Source organism: Echeneis naucrates, chromosome 7 (genome assembly GCF_900963305.1).
Source record: "Echeneis naucrates chromosome 7, fEcheNa1.1, whole genome shotgun sequence".
Classification (NCBI taxonomy): Eukaryota; Metazoa; Chordata; class Actinopteri; order Carangiformes; family Echeneidae; genus Echeneis; species Echeneis naucrates.
Window position 1 is genome coordinate 11136235 of NC_042517.1, and position 21131 is coordinate 11157365.

The window sequence follows — 21131 nt, forward strand, 5'->3', positions numbered from 1 at the left end:
CTGACGTAACGAGCACGCGCCCACGTCCGTCCACCGAGAGAATCAGCCAATCAGAGAGCGTCCGCTAAACTGAAGCCACGTTTTTCGCGAATTCCGATTGGCCCGCAGAACTGAGCAGAGATATCCGTTCTTCTATTGGCTGCTCCGGATGTCACTCATCATACGTCAGTTATTTATTCAAGCAGTTTAGTTTAGTTTAGTTTAGTTTAGTTTAGTCAGAGTTTCAAGTGCACACTTGTTCGTTTGTTTTTGACATGTCAGCACAGATACACAGAGATTTTACTGGAGCACTAAATGAATTTGAATGAATTTTATGAATGAAACAGTGATCATGCATCACTGCAGCATGCATGTATTCATTATGACCACTAAGATCTTTTTATTTACATACAGTTCATTTCTAAAGCTTTCTTTGCTAAGAAAATGAGCCAACCTTCACCTCACCGCTGAGAAACACACATGTTGGTTGGATCCACTTGCTTTGTTTTACCATTATTATAATTATATATATTTTTTCCAATTGTAACAATAATTGAGGCTTTCTAAATATGTTCCTTTTAAGACTGACTGTTTCAGGGCTGCAGTGGCATCTGGTGTCCTCCATCGATCTGTGTTTCTTCCTGCTATCACAAGGCAGAAGTTGGGCAATAGTGGACCAAACAGGTTAAACTCAACAGCTTAACTTCGCCCCTCTAGCAGTTTAATCCAGCCATATCTATCATAAATACAAAACATCTTTTCTGTAGCTTTATCTTCATTGTAATGTACATTAATTTACTAAATACATGAATATAAGAATCTGTTCATCAGCAGAGATGAAATCTGCAGATCAGTCCAAACAGTGTCACATTTCATAGTTAAGTCTAACCATGTAATTAGTGAAAATTTCTGGCAGATCATATTCAGGACAAATCCAGTTTTCAGTGTGAATGCGTCTTCACACGCATGAAAAACAGATCCTGTCATGGCAGGAAGTTGGTGAATAATGTATGAGAGTTTCCAACTGTTCATCTCAACATTTTTTAGTACGCATGTCTATAGCCTGAAGTCACAGTCTCACATTGGAAGCCAATTTCTGAACATGAATGCAAATTTTAAGTCATTAAGGGATACAATTCATAGAATGTACAAAATGTCCAATGAGGACAATGTAAACTCCCCAAATAATGGGTCATAATTATGAAATAATTACTCAAATTGAGCAATAATAAGAGTTAGACTAATTGAAGTGAAAACTATGAGCCAGCCAGTGAAAATTATTTAATATCTCATAGTTTTGACTGATAGTATTTTATTTCCTCATTCCTCATGTAGCTACTTCACTACAAACATCATTTACTAATGAAAACAAACAGTAATCCACGAATCTACCTAATTTTTCCTGACAAACAAATTTAGCATCATGATGGAGAGAATGTGTTAACTCAGGAGGGCGAGAGTGAAAATGCGCCAAGGAGTAAACAAGCAGGCAACACTTGTTCTGCTAATGCACAATTTGCACTTTTATTGTTGCCTCATTCACTAAACAGTTCAATGGTGCAAGATTACCATACACAGAATTAGGATATCTGCATGACACATCTATGCTATACAGCGAATGGATTATAATTATTACAAATACAGTAAACATATTTACATTTTAATTCAAGCTCCATACAACACAGATATTTACAAAATGAGTATGAAAATGAAACCAGGCTGACAAATAATGTACAGTATTAATGTCATGGTTTTTAATTTTTTTTCCTTGTGTCAAACAAATCCAAAGGGAATGCAGTAACAGATATTAATTGTCACAGGGGAAGATGGAAAATATCATGGCTAGTTAAGTTTGAAAGGCATCAATGGAAAAAAAAAGGTGAGGTCAATAAAGACACCAGGACAAACAATAGTATACTGTCATTTTAGATTTCACTAGCTACTTTGTATTATATTCCCTGATATTAGAAAAAATAAAATGAGTTAAAAACCACCTTTATTTTGTTAGAATTCAGATGGCTGGCTAGCATGAGTAGTGAGGAAATATTCTTCAAATCAAAAGCAGACTTTTACTCAAAATGCTTCCTAATAAAGAGGAAGCACTAACTTAACTCACCTACCCTGAAAAGGTGCACTGGGTCACACTTTAGAGCTTTTTTTTTTTTTTGGATGATGGAAAAACACACACCTCTCACTGTCACTCATAGTACATTCAACTCTCTCCCAGATCAGACTGAAAGAGGCTGCCACACCATCATTTGGTTCATTCTGAGCAGAACAACTAAACCGCTCAGACTTTATTTAATCCGTTAGTTGAACCTTTTATTAATATGTGCAAAGAGCTGCAAACTAATATATACATTGCAAACAATAAATACACCATCCCAAAATAATATACCTCTGCAAATTAGTCACTGAAGTGAAAATGTTTGCTCCAACATGCATTCATAATCTGTGCCGGTATGTTTTCCACAGATACTGAATGTGCTGAGGTTCATGTAGGGTACATAACACTTAGAGCCTTTTTGAATCCAATATATATATACACACACACACACACACATCTGTTTTGTCCTTTACAGGCAATAATTTTTTGTCAAACTATTTAGTTTTTGAGTTTCCTTTTTGTCCGACCAGCAGGCTGGCTGACCTGAGGACAGTCTTGTTCGGAATATTTAATTGGACTTCTGAATGTTTTCTGTGATGAAGATTTGTCGCCAATAAGTCCAATTCTACAGGCAGTTGGTGCCTCTGCTCCAACACATCCTCCCTTACTCTTCCTTCCAAACGACACAGAGGGCACACTGCTGGTTGGCTGGCCAGAGTTTGTTCGGGCCCTTCTGTATCTACCACCGTTCCACTATTTATAGAAACAGAGGCACCAAAAATTTTAAATGTCATGTACTGCAAACTTTCTGATGTGTAGAGCAAATATTTTCAGAAATAATATCAGAAATATAAAATTTGAGTATATGTCTTCCCTTTAACACCACTTCCCTTTCTCTCAGTCTACTAAATAAACCCTTTGGAAAACAGCTATCCAGTGTAACCTTGATATGTGCTCTTCTTAGCATTCCTGACACTCAGAAATAAACCTGGACTCAACATGTGTGATCTGCCCCTTGTCTTGCTATAGATACGTGTTAACGTGCAAAATTAGGTATAACACCAATACAGCTGATTATAAATCAAGAAACGAATGCCCTCAGTTAGATTTCATAAAAAATGCCACTGTGGAATGATTCAAAGCAAAAAATAAAAAATAAAACAAAATAAATAAAAATAAAAATCAACAATTCTAATTGTTACATAAAGAAAAAACACACAATGTCAAACCAGTGAAGGTTGGATGAGTTAAAAGGATTAAATTCAATAGCCCACGTAGAAAATGGTAACATGTGGTAATGATATAATTTACGGCTGCGGTGCTTCTGACCACTGAGCCCTTCCCTTTAGAGAAGTCTCACCCAACACTGTTGTGACTTTGAGGGGAGTCATGGGATCAACCGTGTCCTCGTCTGAGCTCGCAGCTTCAGCGGCTAACTCTGTACCTTCAGTCTCTGTTTTACCATGTTGTGTCTTCAGTATTGCATGTTTGTGATGCTTAAATAAATTATTAGCAAATGTTGAGTCTCTCTGAGTCTCAAGTGTAAGAAAAACAGCTAAGCGTTCGAGGAGCTCAGAGGAATGTCATCAATGAGTTAAATACCACACTGATCCCAGAACAAACTGTATTTACAAATGATATTCCCCTCCTCCTTCTCTTAATCCTCATCTCCTTAAAACTAGCTTTTTTTTATTGGGATGAAAGAGCAAAGGAACAGAGACAGAAATTGACTCCTGCTTGAACAATCCAGTGTCTGTTTTCTCTACTGAGAGTTGGACTGATCATATATTTTTGCATGGTTCTTCTTGGAGTGAGTGTTTTTGATGTTGACACAAATGCATGATTGTAAGTAATCATTCACTGACTTACGGCACTACTAAGGGGAGTTGGGGGTTGGTGTATGTACACGGGCTGAGAAGTGGGATCTAAATCTAAAATGGATGACGGTGGAAATCCTGTGGTTTCTCGCTGAGTTGGGAACTAAACAGATTTTTTGACATTTTGATTCTAAAGGCTGTTTCAGAGGCAGCACGGGGGAGCTAGAGTCTACTGTAGGAAGAAGCCTGATGTGGATCTCTTCAAGAGAAGGAAAATGTCTTAATCCATTAGCAGCAAAAGTTCTTGTGGTATCCCTGCTTTCTGGAGCAGAGCGTAAACTGGTATGTCATTTGGACATACATTGGTTTAAACTTAAGCTGTTTGATTTAAATTTATTTATAGATTTTTTATTTTTTATTTTTTTTATTTTTTGAGTAAGCAAACCTGGTCTTCTCCTGAGGACTGCTGCAGTTATCATGCGGGCATATTAAAAATAAAAATAAAATAAAATAATAATAATAACAAATTTTTAAGGAACTAAAACTCTTCTTGGGAGACAAGTAACACTGATAAGGACAATTTTTACAGATGATTGGCAAACTGAAAGTTAGTGGCCAGAAAGAACAGTTTCTGAAGAATCGTGCACACACAAGTAGACTATTACAACATGCTACTAGTTAGGGAGTTAGGGAATGACAACAAAGCAGAACAGAATCAGACCCAAACATTGTCATAAAAACAAAAACACAATAAGCTGAGGAGGAGGTGGGGGCGAGAACTAGAGAGGACAAAAGCTGGGCTGGCAGAAGGTCAGAGGGCTGTGGGAGGGAGAGGGGAGGCAAATTTGTCTGGAACTGAAACTTTTAGTCGCATGAAAGGAGACTTAAGCCACAAGTCTACTTACAAGAGAAAACTGTTAAGAATCACAATGATTAATAAGTGTTAACACTTGGTATGTTCAAAGGCTTTGCAGGAAGAATGGAAGCTGTGGTTTCCTGTGTGCTGCTCCACTCACTCAGGTCTTCACTACACCGCTGCGCCTCCTCGCCAGCTTAGATCTGTGGGAGCAACAGGAGATGTCACGCTGAGATCAGAACATATCTTCTGGATGTTGCAGAGCTTCTTTTTAGGAAGGGGAGCCGAAGAGAAATGACTGTTTACCTTATCGTTCCTGCTAGCAGAGGATTAAAGGCGTACAGCCAATCGTTCATGTCTTTCTCGTTGTTCGCCTGCAGCAGGATTCCTCGATGTTTCGTACATACCGCAAATGTATTGGGAGTCTAACAAATTAAAAATAAAGATTGTTTTAAGAAGACTTTGATTGCTAATGGAAAATAAAAGCTTTTCATGAATAAACCTGATTTGATTTGGATTAAACTACCTTGAGCATGGCCTGCTGGTCTTCGCTGTATTCCACCTGTGCTGTTGAAAGGTTGAGCACGCCCCGCTCCACCGGGTCCTTATCACTGTTGTAGATGAAGACGTAGGGTCGGCGCACAACCACAAAGTGTTTCACCCATGAGTTGGAGCGAGGTTCCATGAAGCTTAGGAAACCCTTCTTTGACACAACAGATCTGGGAAGGAGCATAAAAACAGAGTTTTGTTTGAAATTGTTAGAATTGGATTTTTTATTTTTTTTTACATGTTAGTAGTTATTGTGAGGAAGAATTAATTTGATTCACCCTGGCCTCATTTCTTCAATATCGGGCACCAAGTTCAGGAATTCATTCTTTCTAGCTCTTGCTAAGTAAGAAGTTTCCACGGTGGGAACCATTGGGAAGTTTTCATAATCTGAGCAGGAGGGACTGGAGGCACGGGAGCTGTTCTCTGGAGTCCTTAGGAACAAAGTACATCGGGTTAACATCACGCTGACAAACAGATCACTTCAATTTAAAACCACTGAAACATTTTTCACAGAAACTGATGCTGGGAAAGAAAAAAAAAAACAAACAAAAAAATAAACAAAACATGAAACTGAATTAAATTTAAATTTTACTTCTGCTCTACGGAGCCACAGCGGGACTCTGATAGAGAAGGGCAGGTGGAGGAGGGAGTGAGGGTGGCACTGCTGAAGCTCGTCACCGATGGATCCCGTCCAATGGGTGAGATGTCAGACAGCTGGAGGAAAATTAGTCAGAAATTAAGTTTCCAAGGCAAAGACTGAAGGATTATGAGAACTGATCCACACGGCTTTAAAACTACTTTTAAAGCTACAGTCTGACACTTTCTATTGAGATATTGTAAAGTAGTCACTTGTCCTTACTGTAACTGGATTGAGCTAACCAAATAAAAAGGAAAAGTATGTTTTTAGTAAGTGTCTAGTATTTCAAATTTCTTTCTGTAATTTCTCACCTTGCAGTCACTGATACTGTTGACCACCTGGTTGTATTCACTGTTGAAGGTGTGTGTCATGAGGCGCAGGCACTGCAGCATGACAAAGATGAGGCGGGACAGTTCATGGCTAGGCAGTGAATAATAATAATAATAATAATCAGATCTTATGGTAGAAAATGTGCTGTCACCTTAGTGGCCAGCTCCTTCTCACGATCTACCAGGCTCTCAATGTCGGTGGAGTCGTAGCCGCTGCTTTCGCTGGGTGTGATGGCGCTTTCAAAGGTGGTGCTGGAGATCTGTGAGGAGATGGAGGTGGAGGTGGACAGGGTCCCAGAGCTCATGCTTGGAGACAGCGACTCACTCAGGGATTTATTGGTGTGAGCTGTTCCCACAGGTGGTGCCTCTACCAGCTTCTCCCTCAGTAGTAGGAGGTGACGGGTCTTCTCCACCTGAGTAAACGACCGAGGTTTAGGTAAAAATTTAATTTCCATGATAAGAAGATTTTCAAAAGAACATTTTTTTTCATCAGAATATGACACTGGTGATCAGGAAGGGGAGATAAAGGGAAGAAGGCTCTGTGAGAGCAAATCAAGCACGAAGGTAAATTATTATTATTTTATTTTGTAGGAGCCCACCTCATGCAGCTGCTCCATTTTCTCCAGCTCCCATTGATGCTCCAGGATCAGACTGTCTCCTCTGGGCCTCCAGCCGGCCAAGTTTTCCTCACCCCGCACATAAGCCACTGATGTGTCCAGAACCTTCCTCCTCCTCCGCTGCATTCCTGCTCAAGACAGAAGCCCTTAATAAGACAAAGTTCTCAGCCATGAGAATATTCCAGAGGGAGTCTTGAAACTTTTATTGAGCATGCTTACCTGGACTTCCAGTGTCAGACATCTTGCACAAGCTCAGCTCGTAGATGCCGGTGACTCGGTTGCTATGTAGGAGAGGAGAAGATTCAAGTTGTCTGTGCGTTCGGATGAAGCATGCCAGAGCTGTTTATTTTGTATAGAAATGGTCACAACATGGCCACATGCAGACTTACCAGTCAGGAGTTTTAGAGTAACCACTCCCAAAGAGGTTCCTCAGGGAGCGCGGAGGGGAGATCTTTGCATCTCGGGAGTAGAAGACCATGCAGATGTCTTTGGTAATAATAGCAGGCTGGATGCAATGGTCAAGCTATGAAGAAATGACACAGTTAGTGCACACATCACACGCACACTCAGAAAGCTATAGAATATAGAGGAATATAGAACAGGGACAGACCTCCAGATACGCAGAAAGGGTCATGTAAATCTTTTCTCCATAAGGAGTAACTCTGTTCAGCAGAAGGGAATTGTGCAGGGAGCTGTCCCATACCGCCTCGAAACGGTAAAAAGTCCTGATGGGAAAAATCAACATAAAATAGCTATCAACAAAATAACAGAATAAAAACATTTTATACGTTATACACAGTTTCAGTGTAGGATCTTTGTGGATACAGCAACAGCAGTAATGAGCTACAGTGAGGTGGGAACTTGACAGCAGACAGACCATGAGCAGGACTCCCAGGATTCTAGTAGAGAGGAATGTGCCAAGGTTGTAGTGAGCTGTGTCTGCTAGCACATGGCAGAACGGCTGCATGCATAATATTATCTAAACAGTATGCCCGGCACGTACTGTTTAAGCTGTGATTGAAGTGATAAACCTTAGAGCATCTGGGCTATCAGGGTAATTTACAAATATATAAATGGATCAAAACACAATAGTTTGTGTCAAATGGCCCATTTTCAAATGATCTGCATCTGTCTGCCTTGTTCGCTGATGCCTGTGGCTGCAGTTTCAGGGTGTAACACTGTTCCTGTCTGAGGCAGCAGGAGGCACTCTAACCTACAGACTGAGAGCCAGAACTACCCTGTTGGTGCCTCACTGGCCTTTGTTGGTGTTAGTAAGTTAAGACTCATGCAGTGAATAACAGCGGAGAGAACACACTCATTTGGAATCACAGAATATCAACATACCACTTTGGTTTGTGTTGGAGTGAGAGTCACAAAATCACAAAATACAAGTAGCAGCTGCATTCAGGATTGCCTTTACTAGTCCAAGAAAATTTTAAAAAGGGATTTGGTTTATCAGAAACTAATTAAGTCGTTAATCAATGGAAATAAAGGCAGACCTAATGCAGGGTGCTGACAAAAAAAACACAAACTATTAATTCTATGACTCTAAGGGACTAAAGAGAAGCATAACGCTCTTTTTAAGAAAGAACCCTATGTTCCCTGGTACCTATCAATATCTTTATCAATAGAAAGCCTGAGCACAATCAAGAGTCCGGCCGCAGCAGGAGGAAAGAGAGAGTGCACAGGAAAAAAAGAAAGAAAGAGAGAAGCACAAACAGTCAGGCAACAGACAATGGAGCAAATCAACAGCAGTGAAAATGGAAACGGTCATGCAATGATTCCAACGCACCTTCAGCAAATATTAAGAAAAGTCAATTTATATAAGTCTAAAAGTATTATTATACTGTTTCTTCACTGCAACAGCTTTGAAAAAAAATGTCAGTTCCAGAATGTCCAAATAATTCATTCACAGGAATGAGCCAATTTCTCGGTTGTAGATTTGTTAATAGTTAATTCTCACCCATTTCAGGAGGCCTGAGATGAGAATAATTGTCCGCAGACTTCCCACTTGAATGAATGCTGTTCATTAAGTCAGATAGTAAGATTTTCTCAGTACCTGTTGGAATTGTGGGATGACTTTATGTTCTTGGCAGAAATGATGTTCAGCGAAAGGACTGCATCAGCAGCACTATCATCCACTTCCGCTTTGTTCCTGATACGACCTGGTGAGACAGAGAGCAGAACAGGAGACAAATTGTCATCACACAGGCTCAAATGACTTCAGTCCTTTAAAAGATGGTTTGTCCATTAACAGCCATATTGTCTCCGTGTCCTGCAGGAAGACTCCGAACAGATGGCTGCTCCCTCATGATGTTTTCTGAATAATGTCAGCAGCTTCATGCTTAAAATGTGAAATATTATTTGGTCCATCTCAGATAATTTGTTTTTAGGGGAAGGTCTTGGATCAGTTGAATTATTTCCTGCTCATTGAAGAATAAATCAATGTGTGGACATTCTCTGGTTGAATGACAATTACTTGGAAGAAAATGAGGCTGCGTCTTTGTTTTGTTTTGGTTTATGTGTCTGTTTCCCTTTACTCTTTATGTCTTGCTCACTTTGTCAATTTATTTGCCTTTCTCTTGAAAAAACAATAAAGAGATGTAAAAAAAAAAAAAAAAATACACCAGCTGTTTCGAGTCTGAGCCACCAATGCTGGAGTTGCCCTGTGTTTGTTTCTGTCCACTCTCAACTTGCCGTCAGCCATGTAAGGTAACCTGTAAGGAGGTTATGATATATGCCCCACAGGTGTCTGAGATATGTTGTAATGCCTGTATGAGAGCAGGAATGAGGGGAGGCCAGCGTGCTGTTCACTGCCTGTAACTCACTGGATGATTGTAATGATAGTTCTTTTGCTAATATTTGATAGCGCTACAGGAGAGAGGCAGGAAATGTAATGAAAGCGAGTAAAGGAATGACATGCAGCAGGGCATTCTTTTGTTCCTTTGGTGAAAGGTAGAAGGAGTAATCCCTGTGGGAAGACTGCTCACCCACGACCAGCTCGCGGACGTCCTTCCAGTGGAGTTCACTTCCCTTCTCATGGATGAGAGTCACTGTGATCCTCCGCTGAATTCCCTGCAGCAAAGATAAAAGGAGCTTGGGATTAGAGTTGACATGAGTTGAACAAATTTAAGCCGCTAAATGATGACACACATAGAAGAAACATCATTCACTGGTATAAAAGAAAGGTGCATGATGATTTTGAAAGCAGAAAGATCAGATCAGAATGTGTGCATAATGCAAAACTGGCTTTGGAGGAATGCTGACTACTGTAAATAAGTCTGGTGGTAAAAGTGTACTCTCCTGTACCTGGTGTAGTAGGTAGGTGCCATGGCAGGGCAGTCCTCCACTGTGATCCACCACAGCTGGGATATACCTGAGGATAAAGTGAGGCCAAACTTCAACCAACATATCTCATGTACTCTTTATGAGGATTTTATGACCGTCAACTCTGACAAATCATATTAAAAAAAAGCTTAAAAATACCTCTGATTTATATTCTACTTGAGCTTGAGCAAATGTATTTCTTTATTAAGCTGTTAGGTTTTCACTGTGTTTGTGTCCATGTTTATAGCAGCTATGCACTATAAGGCTCTTTCATCTTGGGAATAGTTTTACAGAGATTTTATTTTACTAGCTGTGACTGAATAAAGGAGGATTATCTGCTGTTTAAATGCACACACAGACCCATCTTCATCTTTGTGTTTCTTACATGCTATTTCTTATATACGTGTTTCCTTTGATTAAATTGTGGGATGTTGACTCTGAGACCTCACATTGTCTTGCATCATGTATATATTCAGAATGAAATTGTAAATAATTGTTAGATGTGACCATAACGTGCAGGTGAAAACACTCACTCTCCAGTGGGCTCAAGCTCGCTGATCTCAAACCAGACTAGCAGATCGTACTTGCTGACACACTGACCCAGGTTGGACTTGGTGATGGTGTTTAACTTGGTGGCAGGAACTGAAATACAAAAAGACATAGGCTCAACATTATGAACTGGAAATTACCTGCATTTCAGAGTGATGAAATAAAAATAATATAGTTGAAATGTATAGATAAAGTAAATTGGATTGAAAAATGGAGGAAGGATAGTGAGCCTTTGGTAGAAACACATGCAATGCCAATATCTAACAAGGTGCTACTTCTAAAATGCACTGAAAGAAGAGACTCGGGAACAATGAAAACAGTAAACTGAAAAACCTACAGTTGAGCTAAATCACAGATTACGCTATCATTGACAGCACTCTGCTGTCTAACACATGAGGCTTATATTCATGTTTCAGACTAATCTCTGAGGCGCACTGCTGTATGTTCAATATGGCTGGAATGAGCATTATTCCACATGAAACTGCTGTAATTTGACTGAACCTATAAAAGCTTAAGCCTCTGGAGTCTGATTTATGCTGTGAAGGCTGTGTCAGTGATCTTCTACAATTATGATAAGTACTCATTTTATTTGGTTTAAGAGTCAGCATATGCAGCTGATTTACCTCCAGGTGTCCTCTCCTGCTAGTTTCTAAGTGACAGGGGAGCCTTGGAATGAATGACAGGACCTAAATAGACCAGCAGCAAGGTGCAGCACGACATAATCACTGCAGAGCTTTATCATGCTACCGCCTGCAGGCACAGAGCAGCACAAGAGCAAAGCACAGCACAGAACTAGTCTAATCACAACAACCCAAGTGCATCTAATGCCTGCTCAGTAAACTACTACACTGTCCACGGTACCAACCATGGTGCCTGGGCACAATTAGCACAGTGTCGCTGGGTACTGGGAGGAAGGGGAAGTGAGAGAGCTGTTCAGCCTCTTCATCCAGACTGGCCACAGCAGAGGAGGCTAAGGCGTTGGCGTGCTCGGACAGCGTGTCCAGCACCTTGCCATTCACATAGCCGCTCATCAAGTAACGGACCAACTCTATCTTACGGGTATGGTCTGGGTTTGCAATGTACAACATTGTACGAATGGTAAAAAATATGGGAAGATGGTGTCAAAATGTGGAAGAGCGAGGATGGAGTTGGTTAAGAGGATTGTGGATGGTGGGAGAATGATGAATTAGGAGCAAAAAATCCAAAGGAAGCAAGACATGAAAGAAAAGTGGAAGCAAATATGAAGCATGCTTATATATCCATACCAAACAGGAAAAGCAATACACAGATGGTTTAAGTGCAGACGACATTACTGTTTGGACATATTGAGTGAATTTAGTGTGTCACCTGGTTTAGATAGAGGCATGGGAATAGGATAGTACTTCCTTGAAGGTGTTGGAGGACTGTGCAGACAAAACAAAATATTTTTAAAACACAGAAACTCTCTTATAATCAAAAGAATATTTACATAAGAACCAGCAGTGCAGTGTCTTTACCTGATCAGGTCCTGACCATGAAGGTGCAGCGGGTGTTGTTGGTAATGACCAAACACTTCAAACACAATGGGCTTGGTCTTGATGTACTCAACAAAGGACTCTGTGACCTCCACTGAAATCTGCTCAAATGGTGCAAAAACACAGTAATGCCAAAAATAATTAACATAAAGTTGTAAAGGTTCAGTTGTTGTGTGTGCATGTGTGTATGTGTGCACTCACATTTTGGACGTGGTAAAAGCCCAGAGGAGCTCCTTTGCCTGTGTTCTTCAGAGGTTCAGTGGAAAACGCCTCATCGTGACGATGCAGGAAACTGATCAGACACATAAACAAAGAAATGTGTGCCAACGGGAAATTTATCAGTTAACTTGATTGTGGTTTTCCCTCAAAAAGTCTGGAAGTTAATTTACAATACACAGCATTTCATATGAATCTGATTTGATCATTAATCATTAATACATTTATGATATAATTAGATTATTATTATAGACTCTTGATATAGGATATCACATGGAGCACATAGCGATATAAAGATTTTATATTAAGATTCACATCAATAAAGTATTTTAAACTCACTTGAATTGGCAGAAGATGTCAGCATATTCAGGCAGGATGCCGCTGGCCTGAAGCACTGTAACCCGGAAGGTAAAAATGCTGCCCACCTCCAGCTGGCCGGCAAGATTGTCACCTTGACCCAGTTTGGTCTCTGCAATGTTACCCAGCTGGAGGTCTGAAAAAGGGGGAAGGGCAAGGAGGAATTGTGTGGTGATTCACTGAGAATGACTGCGACAGCACCTGGAGACTATGCCTTTAAGCTACACATGTTTATTTTTTTAGGCTCTGTGCAACACAATCACACCGCTCAACACATGATCAACTTTGTGATATGTAAAGCAGATTCTGCTGTGCACTCCCCAGACTGCCTTTGTACACATTCCTTCACAAAGCAAGAGTAACTGCATCCATCTCATTTCCATAACTAAACATTCATCAGGACCATCTGCCAAGTGCATTTCCCAATGGGCCCGAGAGGTTGAAATTTACGAGTAGTGAGGTGAAAGTCTCACAGCCATACCCATGTCATTGATTCTGTTGAGCTCCTCTGAGGGTGTGATGACCTCTGAGCTCTGACCCTGACCCTCCACAATGCGCAGCTCTTCCAGGGATAAGCCAGAGCGTGTCATAACCGTAGACTGAAAGTCATTCTGTTTGGACAAAAAGAAATAGATGGTGGATAAGACAGAAGGACAGGAAAAAAGACAGCATATAGCTGGTAAAGAGAAATTGAGTTCTACCTGTGTGAGTGTATTTATGCATTATTTGTGCCAATACTCTGCAAAAAAACTATATTAAATATTTCTTAAATTGGCTTTTATATACATCAGAAATTAACAAACAGTAGAAAACACAACATTCTCTGCTTTTCCTTTAAATTTATACACACATGCACCAAGGAAAGGCATTTTCTTAAGTTTCACAGTCCTGTCATCTTACTCAGGGTTTACCTTTTTGAAGTACTCGTCATCAAAGGAAATCTTGGCAGTTCCTGACTGTCTAACTCCGGACCCGTAGTCTGGAGCCTCTTCGTCGGCTACAAACGGGGGGGGAAAAAAAAAAAAAAAAAAAAATTCTTTTATCATCGTCTATCACAGACACGTCTGACTTTAACTCATCAAAGCGAATCTGAATTTGATTACACTCAGGAGCTTTCTCTTTGCCACCAGATTGGTTGCTTGAAGGGCCCTTCAGAATGTTTTCACACTGCTATGAAATTAAAATCAGGAGCACATATTTATCCCGTTATTTGGAGGGAGTTGTTTAGTATAAGAATTAAAAAAAAGACTAATAGCAATCAAAAGCGACATTATTTAGTACAAATACATAGAAATGATACACAATAAGTGGCAATTATTACACTTTTTAACTGCTCCAAAACATTGAGGGTTTGAAAAATCACTAAGATAAACAGGCTCCTTCACAAGAACTTGCCTTTTAAAGCTTAATGCCACGCAACACATAAATGTCATCAAAGCATCATGACACACAGATTAGTGATGAGCAGGATAAAACCACATATTCCAACAGTCTCCCTCATTAGAGGATCTCATTAATTACTCACCAGCTATAGCCTGGACCCCCACACGCAGGAAACCACGCACCGCGCCCTTCTCTGTTACTATGGCAACGCGGTGAACCAGTGGTACAGGGTACAGCAGGTTGCTCAGGTACACAAAAGCTCTGAGAGGAAAAAGCGAGGGCAGAAACGTGAAACCGGATTCTGGTGCAAAGTGGAATGACTGATGCATTCAGGAAACATTGTCATTGTCTTTACGACTATTTGATTTTTATTTTATTCCTTCCATGTTATCTATTCCCTTTAAATCATTTAAGGAAAAAGAGATTTCGGAATAGCGAAAATCATCCGAAGCAATATTTCAATATGCAAGCAATATGTTTTCAGTTGGCTCTGCAATATCTACAGACTGACAACTATGCCTTTCCAATACAGATATTATAATGTGCACAAATATTTCCACATATATTAATGACTACAATAACAAACTGTAAAATATTAGTGACAATTACGTTAAAGGCCAAGCCAAAAAAAAAAAATAAAAATAAATAAAAATAATTAAATAAACAAATAAAAAATTTAAACAAAGAAAATTTAAAATAAAATCATAGCATGCTTCAGGGCACTGAAATCAGCAGCAGCTTACACTATCCTCTTTTCAATTGTGTGACAAGGTTGATGACAGATCACCTCAGACGCAGTGTTTAACTCTTTAAAAGTGTGTTTTACCGTGTCGTTTGAAAATGTTGTTTGTCTCTCACTCGCTGGCATTCTGTTTTGTGTGACTTGATTTGTCCTGCTGCCTCCCTGGTGACCTACTCTGTCTCTACCACCCCTCCCTCCATCCTTCCTTCTTTCCCTGTACTGGGAGACTCAAGGCCAAGGCGGGGGAGTAAAATCTCTGATGTCATGATGACGCAGGTTTCTCAGCGACAACTGTTGCAGAGTCTGGCTGGCTCCAAGCCTGTATTGATCTCTATGCTTATTTTGAGTAGTACACAGTGTTTATGACTAAGCTACGATTTTTTTTTTTTTTTTTTATAGCACTGAGGCTCCAGCCTTGATACACAATGTGCTGTGATTTCAAATGCTGCTGCAGCGCATTATTGTCTGCTGATTTAAAACTAATACAACTAAAGAAGATAAGAAGATAATGAGTTAATACTGACAAAATATCCCAAGCCCAATGTTAACTCAAACAAGGTTATAAAACAATGAATTAACTACAACGTAATAAATTAAACAAAAGGATAAAAAAACAACAACATAAAAAGACAGACAGCTTAGACACAGCATATTCATGTAACTTCACACACAGATGGGAGTTAATACAGTCAGCGCTCTGGTGGTGGCGGGGGATGAGATATCACACTGGGAGGAGGTGGAGAAATGGATGGTGGCTTCTTTTCATTTTTTTTTCCAAACTGAGTCAAAAAGAAGAGTAACTCATAAAAGGCAGGCGTATGACTAATCCCATTAAATTCAATATTCAAGTTGAGTATCTCTGAAAAGCTCATAAGAGTAAATGATCTGGTGGTGAAATTATTTTTTCAGCCGGCAGGGCTCTAATTAATTTTTAATACAACATGTATAGTATTTTCACTGAGTTTTTAGGATTCAGATTTGATGGGTATTGAATAAACTTTGAAATAATTGTGTCTTGTATCCCAATATAATGCTTCAACATCTCATCACTGATGAGTATTAAAATGAATTCAACTAAAATAATCCACCATCCAACCAAACTCCTGTCCCAGATTGTGTGTAGAGGATGTTTGAATGCCACTGCCAGTCACCAACCTTCCCACCAGGATGAACCAGGGGGAGCGGTCATAGAAGGGGTCCTGTCCATCGCTGAAGATGTCTGAGCCCTCCTCGGTGCCGGCATCCGAGCTTGTGTCGTCCACAAATGCCTCATCATCAATTAGGTCTGACATCTCGCTCTGGCGTTCGTCTGCCAGCTCAGTGATCTCGGAATCAGTGGTGGAAAAGGTAGGCGAGGGTGTGCGGTCAGCCAGGTGCTCATTAACACAACCGTGGAAAATGGGGGAGCTGAGATGTTCGGTAGTTTGGAAGGAGTGGCAAGAACCAAGGAGAGGTAACAATGCAGTAAAAGAAGAGTTAAACAGGCTATTGGAACTTATAATGTGTAGCTTAGAGATGATATTCCCCATTTGTTTAAAATCACTGTTGGCACAAATGGCATTCTGCTTCATAGCCTCGTAGCACATCATTCAATAAACCAAATCATTTACAATTTTTTATTTTTTTTTTTAAATACTACTTTGGAACTATTGAAAAAGTAACAGAAGGATTCACTGAACAAAGAGCAGGTATTAGAAGAAGCTACTACATGTAACAGCAGTTCATAGATGATACCAAAATTAAGTGCCATTTTGAAAGGATTAAAATATAATTCTTCTAATGTATGCTGGCTGGAAAAAGAGGGGGAAAACAAAACACCACAAAATTCACACATACAAAATACAGTCTGTACAAGCTTTTGTTTTGAAAGGAGCGATATTCACACACAACAAAAAGACAATTTGAAATGTGATGACAAATAAAAAGAAAACATGAGAAAACAAAAGCACACAAAAATAAAATCACAATGTATCAAAATTTAAAAATGAAAAAACATTTACATGAGCAACAGCAGACATATGTTAAATGTGATAGCAAAATATGATAAAACATGAACTAAATGACAAAAAATGAATCCGTGGTACAGAATTTGATCAAGAAAATGAAAAATGAAATAAATGGAAATGTGTAGATCCATTTAAATGAATGGATCTCAAAAGCTGCTCGAGTAAACCCATATGGAAACATGGACATATTCAAAACTCTAACTCACACACCACAGCATTCAAACAGGATATAATGCGCAGTCAGTACTTTGTATACAAGTATGTACGTTCTTTTACAGTACTACATACCTCCCGACCAGTTTAAACCAGTGAAAACGGTCATAGAAGGGGTCACTTCCTGTCAGACCGCCCTCACCGTCTTCTTGATGAGTGGAAGCCATTTCGCCAGCACGGTCATACATCTCTCTCATCTGGTCCAGCCTCTGCCTGTAAATGACGTCAGTGTGCTCAGTGTTAATGAGAGCTAGAAGGAGAATATACAGCTCATCTTGCAAGGAAGAGACGTTGTTAGATTAACGGTGTTATATTTTTCAAGATGAAAAAAGGTTGGACGTGCAGATCGAGCTGATGTCTACTGATAGTGAATATAAAAGATGAACTGTTGCACATATAAATAATAATGCAAAACAAATCTAGCTAAATTTGAGACTGGTTTATGGTCAGTAATGGTGATTACTTGAGTTTATCAAGGGACCAGTAGTGGGTGGCTCCATTTTTTAGGTCCTGAACCTCTACAGCAACAACAGTGCGGGGGAAAGGTCTGGAGTCCCGCTCCTTCTCAGGCTCTGGGGGCAGGAGCTCAGGGGGCAGCGGAGAGTACAGTGTGTCGGTCAGCAAGACAAACTGGAACTGGACCTGAAGAATGAAGTTGGGAAAGGAAGAGAAAAGGGACATTTTGAAAAACATTCCGGATTTAAAAACAAGACTGCAAGGATACTTAACAGTCAGGTCTTCAGTGCTTTACTCATGACTGTGATCAAGGTGTCTGCTATGGTGCTATGTTACTGCAGATAGATCAAGGTTGAAAGGTCAAACAAATCAATTTCAACCTCCATTTTGTGGCCTCTCCCTGCCCTGCATCCACGAGGGCAAAATGCTAAATCACTTGACACCACCAAACATCAATTACAGACACAAGAAACACAAAGATATATAGAAATATTTCTGAAAATGCCTCTGACAGATGATCAATCTCTGGCATTAATCATGTAGCTCCAAGAATTAAACAAGTACATAAATCACACTTGTCTCCTGAAGATGGACCAGAGCAGTGGAGGCTATTATTTGTAACCAAAGCAATTTCTCTATGTGACAATAAGTCAGCACCCAACTCTCATTAAATTATAGATTGGTTTGTTTGTGAACATCATATACTATGTTTTAAGTTCAGTGATCTAAATCCCTTTCATCACAAGGGACCGAATAGTGTGTGTAGAACTGTGGACCTGAGCCGCGGTATCTCATAACGTCACCTTGTGTGTTTCTAATAATTCATAATATATATAATATATTAATAATATATAATAATTACACACCCTTTTTTATTTCCAATGTGAAAAAATGCTAAACCAGCAAAACATGCCATTGTACTTACTTTCTTCTTTAGCTCCACACTAATGGCATTGGCCTCCTTCAGATAGACAGCATTTCCCCACAGCTGATCACGGAGGGAGGTGAACTGATGGTACCTCCACTTCCTGAAGGCCCACTGTGCCAACTCAAACTCATGCTGAGTCCAAGGCACTGCAGGGAGATAGGAGAAAGTTTTTACATTAACATGATGAGCGTACACATAAAAAGATATTTGCACCCACAATGTAAATCCATACAAAACCAAAAAGGACCACACCAGTTGTTTCGCTTGTTTTAGTCTAAACACAAATCGACAGCAACTTACATTATGTAAGTGCATGTCACCCTGCATGTAATCCATCATAGAATATTTTATCACCTTTACTTTAAGTCCATTGATTACTTTTTATTTCTTGCATGCACAGTCTAAGATGAAAAATGTAAATCTGTGATGTGTTTATTGACCTAAAACATTAGGATGTTTGAGAAAAGCTTTACTGTGGCAAAATGTGTACATTATGTCTTTCCTTCTGCTGCAGCCACAGTCACACAAGTTTAAAACATAAGGTTAGATCCTGCTGTGGCTCTAAACTTCATCAACAGCTATTGAACATACCACTACTCCTGCAGAGGATCATTTTATTTCACCCGAACATCGTACTACCAGGATTAGTCGGGCTGCACTAAGATAATACTTTGAATCAGGTCATACTCAATGTTCTGCATCTATTAGTTGCCCAAATTGACAAAATGTTCAGTGTGGTGGATCATATACATAATGGAAACCAGCAGCAGAAACCATTTATTTGGGAAAAACTGCTTGCTGTGAAGGATTTAATTGTGGAGCTAAAAGGTGAAAACATAACTGTGCGGTCCTTCAGGCTTCACACTGAGAATGGTTCACATTAGTAGTGTGGATTTTTTTCAAAAGAATTAGAGCAGATATTACTTACGAACTAGTTTGACTGAGTAACTTATATGGGTGACTAGTATGACAAGATTAGCACATTTTAATTTACGTGAATAAGGTTATTGTTACGTTTTGTCATTTGATTATGAAAAAGATAGTACTATACGCACATCCCAGTAGTTTAGGCTCTAGACAGAAAATGTGGAGGAAAACAGAGTGCATTTACATTTATATCCATCTATATAGATATACGTGTATGTATTATATATACACTTTTCCTTTAGTTTGCATACAGTATATATATATATATATATATATATATATATATATATATATATATATAATACATATCTGCAGGCCTGAAATTCACAGTACACACCTTCTTCTTCTTCCTCCTCCTCCAGATCTTCCTCATCAGGCGTCTCTGCGACCAATGAACGAGTCTCCACCTGTTTCTGAAGTTCTTGCAATTTGCTCTCGTAAACCTGGATACCAACACACAGGGAAGAGGAAAGAGAACATGGACAACTGTCCAACTGCAACGATAGGTGAGCTCGTATGGCCATGAAAACGATATTTCATGCCAAAATCCATATTGTGTCTTGTTCTCCATTTTGAAATTTTAAAACATTTGAAACAGTCTTATTTCTGGTGCTTTAGTTCTTCAGCGACTTTGGTTACTGATCCAAATGACTGCTGGACACTAACACACTAAAATGTGCAATGGTAAATGAAAGTGGATTCAAACGTATATAGAACCTCTGTGTATGGCCTGCATATCAGATATATTTTTATTAGCCTTTGTAGAATCCAAAATGTAACACCATACAGCCCACTCCAAATAAATCACAAAACAATTACTATTTTGGTTTTCCAAATATGTTTATATTATTGTACTTTATGAACCTATTGTTCATAATAGTATTCTTTATAATAGCGAAAATACTAGTCTAGTTAAACTGTCATGAGGTTATCATTTCTTTTTTTCTATATATTTTAAAGTAAAGGGCACCTTGAGTCCAACTTTCACCTTATGCTCCATTTCTTTTTTTTCTTTATACAGTACACAATGTAAAAGAATTTTAACTTATGTTTATATTCCCGGAAAAATTGCAGGACTTGAAGTAGAGTGGCGATGCTAAAAACTGAGTCGATGTAATCCGATGAGGGGCGCCATACCCATCAGAGCAGGACAGTCTGTGGTCCTGATGACCTCATCCTGTTTGTTCTGTGTCTTCTGGGAAGACAATGGAGCTTTTTCACAGACCTCTGTCATCAACCTCCTCTCTGCTGAAATCCTACTGACAGGCTAAAAGCTGAAATCTCTTGATTCAAACAAACTACCAAGCGAGCTTCACTGAATGAATGTGACTAAAGCTGCTGTTGTATTATAAGGAATGAACTACTTCTCTTATGTCTGAAATCACGATCACGGAAAAAGGAAAACAGAAAACAGCCTTTCATGCCCATCCATGTTATTTGCATTTGTGTAACTTATAAATAATAGATATAATATTAAACAACTGCAGTTATAATAAATGGCTAATAAAAAGGCTTTTGCAACTGCTAGTGCAAGAAATGTAGTTACCTTTTTCAAATATCTTCTAGTCACAATCGGTCAGCTGCATTCATTCAAATATTCACAGTACCTTTAACCTGAGCAG

General features: G+C 39.3%; 1 protein-coding gene across 2 annotated transcripts in view; it reads right to left on the reverse strand.

Moving 5' to 3' along the window:
• Positions 1-2114: 2114 nt before the first annotated feature.
• Positions 2115-21131, reverse strand: part of kif1b (kinesin family member 1B) — a 53001-nt gene continuing 33984 nt past the window's right edge. Inside the window, exons 23-49 of one of the 2 annotated variants that reach the window (XM_029506911.1) lie at positions 19847-19952; positions 18580-18728; positions 17662-17840; positions 17274-17411; positions 16135-16386; positions 14380-14498; positions 13766-13851; positions 13336-13465; positions 12837-12990; positions 12483-12573; positions 12264-12382; positions 12115-12170; positions 10752-10860; positions 10201-10267; positions 9882-9966; positions 8951-9056; positions 7502-7616; positions 7281-7414; positions 7111-7172; positions 6874-7019; positions 6427-6687; positions 6257-6328; positions 5901-6022; positions 5587-5739; positions 5286-5478; positions 5066-5184; positions 2115-4962 (exon numbers count right to left, since the gene is read on the reverse strand). In XM_029506911.1, coding sequence (XP_029362771.1) covers positions 4920-4962; positions 5066-5184; positions 5286-5478; positions 5587-5739; positions 5901-6022; positions 6257-6328; positions 6427-6687; positions 6874-7019; positions 7111-7172; positions 7281-7414; positions 7502-7616; positions 8951-9056; positions 9882-9966; positions 10201-10267; positions 10752-10860; positions 12115-12170; positions 12264-12382; positions 12483-12573; positions 12837-12990; positions 13336-13465; positions 13766-13851; positions 14380-14498; positions 16135-16386; positions 17274-17411; positions 17662-17840; positions 18580-18728; positions 19847-19952 — 3366 coding nt within the window. In that variant the 3' untranslated portion in view covers positions 2115-4919. The remainder of the gene's footprint in view (positions 4963-5065; positions 5185-5285; positions 5479-5586; positions 5740-5900; positions 6023-6256; positions 6329-6426; positions 6688-6873; positions 7020-7110; positions 7173-7280; positions 7415-7501; positions 7617-8950; positions 9057-9881; positions 9967-10200; positions 10268-10751; positions 10861-12114; positions 12171-12263; positions 12383-12482; positions 12574-12836; positions 12991-13335; positions 13466-13765; positions 13852-14379; positions 14499-16134; positions 16387-17273; positions 17412-17661; positions 17841-18579; positions 18729-19846; positions 19953-21131) is intronic. The other variant, XM_029506912.1, reaches the window with a different exon arrangement.